This window comes from Chanos chanos, chromosome 2 (assembly GCF_902362185.1).
Source record: "Chanos chanos chromosome 2, fChaCha1.1, whole genome shotgun sequence".
Taxonomy (NCBI): Eukaryota; Metazoa; Chordata; class Actinopteri; order Gonorynchiformes; family Chanidae; genus Chanos; species Chanos chanos.
Window position 1 is genome coordinate 33,033,527 of NC_044496.1, and position 5,727 is coordinate 33,039,253.

General features: G+C 39.3%; 1 protein-coding gene across 1 annotated transcript; it reads left to right on the forward strand.

Annotated features, from left to right (window-relative positions):
* Positions 1–226: 226 nt before the first annotated feature.
* LOC115828641 (extracellular calcium-sensing receptor-like) lies at positions 227–4,635 on the forward strand. Its single transcript, XM_030792700.1, has 6 exons — positions 227–333; positions 635–923; positions 1,524–2,342; positions 2,566–2,799; positions 3,392–3,515; positions 3,734–4,635. Exons 1-6 carry the CDS (start codon positions 227–229, stop codon positions 4,633–4,635), a joined length of 2,475 nt encoding a protein of 824 aa, XP_030648560.1.
* The last annotated feature ends 1,092 nt before the right edge of the window (positions 4,636–5,727 follow it).

A 5,727-nucleotide genomic window follows, 5' to 3' on the forward strand; every position in this document is an offset into this window, starting at 1 on the left:
ACTGGGAGGCCTTGGGGTGGATGCCCATAATCATAGTGAAATGGATTTTTACAAGGAATGAAATCCTGAGAGAGGTCAGTCATCTTATAAAAGGTGTTGTGCTGTCTCTGTCTTTATACAACAGGGCTGAGTCAGGATGACACTTCTTCTCTTGTGCACTCTTTATTACTCCATCTCAACTGCTACACTGTGTGATCTGCAGGGAAACATTTAGCATCCTGTGTTTATGGCTGATGGAGACCTGACATTAGGAGGAATTTTCCCATTGCATTACAAAGTAGAAATGCCAGAAACAGATTACTCAAAGCAACCTTTGACAGCACAGTGTAAAGGGTGACCATTCCTGTCTTAACCTCTTAAATTTCTTAACCCTGAAATCTTCTATTTATAAATGCTTTGTATTGGTTTCAGTTTTCTTTTTTCCCCTTGTGTAATTTCTGTCTGGTTTTCTGGAAGAAACTCATATCTTAAGAGACAATGATGTGTTTCGATCTACAGTTTCTTTTGTCCTTCATGTAACTCTTTGTATATCCACTACACATTACACTGTAATGTTGAAAAAATGTGCTACTATTAACTGTTTTCTATGACCAGTGCAAATAAGCTTTGGTTCTTCTGTTTTCTTTGTGTGCAGATTTGACCCCAGGGCTTTCCGCTGGGCTTTAACTCTGAGGCTGGCAGTGGAAGAGATCAACCAGAGGGAGGATCTGTTACCCAACCACACACTGGGTTACAAAATATTTGACTCCTGTTTCACCCCAGTGACTGCCCAGAGAGCAGTGCTGGCAGCGCTGAATGGGCAGGATGTCGCACACAGTTCCATGTGTTCTGGGGCAGGTCCTTTATTAGCTGTAATTGGAGAATCTGGGTCATCTCAAACCATTGTACTTTCCAGGACTCTACAGCCCTTCGAAATCCCACTGGTTAGGGATCTGCAAATATTTTATAAATTGCATGAACCATGGAAATTTCACATCTTATTAGAAAAAATGTCAGAGGTCTTTCTCTTTTCTTTAACTTCTATCCTTTAGAAACTTTGCCTTTCAGTTAGCTTGAAAAATTTAGTCTAAATAATTTTGCAAAATGTATCATATTCAGTTCTTTGCCTAAATGCACCTCGTTTTAAAACAATTTGGAACCTTCTTAAACCTTCTTAAAACTAGCATATACAGACATCGTTTTGTTTTTTATTCTTACCTGTCTACTTAAATTATAGTTTGTGCTATAATAATATATGCTATTACCTACTTATATTTTTTGTGATATATATATATATATATATATATATATATATATATATATATATATATATATATATATATATATATATATACATACATACACACACACACACACACACACACACACACACACACACATACATATATACCTGTATTTAAAGCCAGTTTTAATAATTTTCCGTTAATACCTGTCTTTTCCAGAATTATATAGGACAATGGATTAGTAAGCCATTACACATAGAATTTTTACTGACTTGGTGTTTTGCCTACATTATTTTTCAGATCAGTTATTTTTCAACATGCTCTTGTCTGAGTGATAGGAGACAGTTTCCAACATTTTTCAGAGTGGTCCCAAATGATGACTATCAGGTCAAGGCCATTGCTCAGCTCCTGAGGAAATTTGGCTGGACTTGGATTGGTGTTGTCACTGAGGACCATGCCTATGGCAGATTTGCCCTGCAGGGTCTCAAAAGAGAGATAGAGAACACTGATATCTGCCTGGCATATCATGAAATGATCCCAAAAGACTTCAAACGGGAACGGGTCCTGGAAATTCTGAAAGTTATGAAAAGATCCACAGCAAGGGTGGTGGTTGTTTTCTCTGTTGAGGGGGAGTTTTACCCCTTCCTTAAGGAGTTTATGACTCAAAATATCACTGGAATCCAGTGGATTGCTAGCGAGGCTTGGATAACAGCTTCAATGTTAGCAGAGTCTTTCTCCTTCTTAACTGGCACAATAGGTTTCGCTATTCGCCAAGGACAGATACCAGGACTGGGAGACTACCTCATGACAGTAGACCCATGGAAGTACCCATCCAGTCCCATAGTAAATGAGTTATGGGAGTCTCTGTATAGTTGCTCCCCCTCCCCCTCTGTCCCCTCCAGCAGAAACTCTCATCTGCCTCCATGCACAGGACAGGAGAAACTTCAGCTGCAGCACTCTGCCTACTTTGACACATCCAGTCCTCGTGTGGCCTATAATGTATACAAAGCTGTGTATGCTACAGCTCATGCTCTTCATAATCTCATTGTCTGTAAGCCTGGATCTGGACCATTCGACCATTTATCATGTGCAAATATCAGCAATGTTTATCCCTGGCAGGTATGAGAAAAGTGTGTTGCTACACAGTTTACTTAGTAAACATTTTTACAAAGAAACCATCTTACAAATCTAAATTCCATTTAGAATACACGTTACATGCTATCACACTGAGGAATAGACAAACATAGTAGTTTCTAAAGTTTTTGTGTTGACTATTTATATTGCATATCTTTATTGTTAATGTTTGTTCTTATTTGAGTCCTATCAAATTCCTTTTCCAAAGTTCCAGCATTATCTACAAGACGTTTCTTTTTCTATCTCTGGTGAAAACATGAATTTCGATGAGAATGGAGACTCTATTCCATCATATGATCTGATAAACTGGCAGACAGGTCCAGATGGAGAAATTCAGTTTGTGAAAGTGGGCTTTTATGATGGGAGTAAAGGTGCAAAGGATGCTGGGAAGGAACTGGTCATCCAAGAGGATTCAATCATGTGGCCCGGCAATCAGAATAAGGCAAGGTGGTGAGAGAGCGGTTTCAGGAGATGTTTTTTTTTCTTTGTTTGTTTTTTTTTTTGTTTGTTTGTTTTATTTCTATATGTCTTTTGCATTAAAGACAAACATTCTGACAAAAAAGTTTGACTTTTTCCAAATTTAATCACAGCCGAACGAAGGGCAGTTAAACAACAAATGTGCCGCACAATTTAACAAGATTTAATTTAGAAATATGTAGTTATGTTTTGTGTCACTTGTTCTTTGGAAGGTTTTACTAGGGCTCAGTGCTCAGGTAATACTTGACTATATGTTTTGTAGAGGCTAATGTTAATATATATTTAACTCCTAATGAGTTCATAATCTTAATTTTGGACTCATTAATTCAGTCTCTCTTCCTTTCACAACCAGTCATAAGTGTTTATTCCTCCTTGTCATTTCTGACATTGGAGTCTGTAATTGACAATGTGTTCATACGTCGGTGTGTAATTGTTGTGGACAGAAGTGTATTGCCTTACCTGCCAATTTTTTGTTGTTATTGCCTCATATTTGCCACTATTATGATGATCCTTGTGCTTGTAATGAATTTAAGATTACTGTGTTCACTGGAATACAGGTGCTGGTCTCTGTTTGCAGTGAAAGCTGTGTTCCAGGATTCAGGAAAGCTGTCCATCAAGGACAGCCTATTTGCTGCTTTGATTGCATACCATGTGACACTGGCAAAGTTAGTAATGAGACAGGTGAGAGGCCTGGTGTAAGCATAATGTGTGTTTGTTTATTTTGTATTTGTTTGCATGTGTGTGTACGTGTATGTAAATGTCTGTTGCATGCATTTAAACAATGATTTGTGAATGATGCATCCTTGATGAAACAGTAGGGTTTTTTTCCTTCTTTTATGATACCATATGATTTTAATTAATCATCGAATCATTGTATTATACAATTGGTTTTCTTTAAGATTCAGTAGATTGTACTCCCTGTCCTGAAGATTACTGGTCAAATGCTGCAGGAACAAGATGTATACCAAAGGCAGTTGAGTTCCTCACCCATGATGCAATGGGGGTGGCCCTGACACTGATAGCTGTAGTAGGAGCCTGCCTCACAGTTGCTGTGTTGGTAGTTTTCCACTACTACAGAAACACCCCCATCATCCGCACCAACAACTCTGAACTGAGTTTCTTCATTTTGTTCGCTCTGGCTCTGTGCTTTCTCTGTGCTCTGGTTTTTATTGGAGAGCCCACTTCCTGGTCATGCATGCTGCGTCACACAGCTTTCAGCATCACCTTCTCCCTGTGCATCTCCTGCATCCTGGGTAAGACCCTGGTGGTGCTGGTTGCTTTCACTGCAACTCGGCCAGGATACAAAGTCATGAAGTGGCTGGGGCCCAAACAGCAGAGAGTCATCATCTTCAGCTGTACCATGGTCCAGGTGATGATCGGTGCTGCTTGGCTCATCACTTCCCCTCCTTTCCCCTCCAGAAACACCCAGTATCAGCGGTCCAAGATTATCCTGGAATGCAGAGTGGGCTCAGATGTGGCCTTCTGGTGTGTTCTGGGCTACATTGGGCTTCAGGCAAGTGTTTGTTTCATTTTGGCATTCCTGGCCCGAAAGTTGCCAGGAAATTTTAACGAGGCCAAATATATCACATTCAGCATGCTGATATTTTGCGCTGTGTGGTTAGCCTTTGTACCTGCCTATGTCAGCTCACCTGGCAAGTTTACCACAGCAGTGGAGATCTTTGCTATTTTGGCATCAAGTTTTGGTTTGCTTTTATGTTTATTTGCTCCAAAGTGTTACATTATTCTACTGAAACCAGAGAGGAACACCAAACAGCATCTGATAGGGAAATGGATGCAGTAATTTTTTGATACCCTAGCTGTGTGTATAGCAAACATATTTGTAGGAAAATGTTGGGAATGATATCAGGTTTCAGTCATTGTCCAAAAATAGCCATGGGAAATAAAATGTTTGATATTTTAACAATTACTTTTTTCTTCTTCAACATTTTCTATAAATCCCCATGACAAACAGCTGTGGAAACTGTCCACTGATAGCCACACCTACACACAATACACAACTGATATTAATGCAGATTATTACTGATGCACAATGAATTGGTGAGGATAGAGACAACGAATAAAAATATATGAAACATCATGAAGTATTAAAACAATATTTAAGCAAATAAAAATGCACCTGTTATTATTAGGGGCCAAGCAGCAAAGCTGCCGGAACCCTATTGTAATTGGTAGAATTTTTCACTATTATTATTGTTTCTGCCATGGGAATCTATGGCAGCCCCATGAACCCCTTGGTGGATTTTTCTGAAATCTGGCACATTGATAGAGGACAGTCCAAGGTACTCAGGCACCACATTTGGGGTCAATCTATGTATCCCTGTAGCGCCAACAATAGGCCAAATATCAAGGGTTTTTTGGTAAATATTTGCCTATAACTTTTGAACCCTTTGTCCTAGAGTTGTGATCTTTCCCCCCTTTAATCCTTGGGTCATGACGCGTTAAATGCAGCCATTGCCGTCAATTTCCCCCAATCAGATTTTCCGCCATTTTGAATTTTTCCAAGAACCTACTTTTGCAAACCAGTCCTAGAACGTAGATCCTATCACCATAAAATTTATCATCTCCAGCACACTCTACACAATAATCATCAAAAAAATTTTTGCTAAGTCAAACGGTATTGCCGCTGTTGTCCAATGAATTTCGATGGTGAAGCCTCCAAACAGGAAGTGAGCATATCTCAGCAATGCTTGCATGGATTGATGCCAAACTTGGTACAATTCATTGACAGGAAGAATACTGGGGCCCCACCAAGTTTCATGAAATTTGGCAACGTGATGGCGCTATACTAGGAAAACATCCAAAAATGTATTCAAATACCCATAACTCCAAAACAAAAGCAGATATTTTAGCCAAACTTCTTGTTCATCATCAC

Coding starts and splice junctions, on each gene's coding strand:
- LOC115828641 (XM_030792700.1), top strand. CDS start 227: ATGGCTGATGGAGACCTGACATTAGGAGGAATTTTCCCATTGCATTAC. Junction 924..1,523: donor AGCCCTTCGAAATCCCACTG/GTTAGGGATCTG, acceptor ATTATTTTTCAG/ATCAGTTATTTTTCAACATG. Junction 2,343..2,565: donor GCAATGTTTATCCCTGGCAG/GTATGAGAAAAG, acceptor CCTTTTCCAAAG/TTCCAGCATTATCTACAAGA.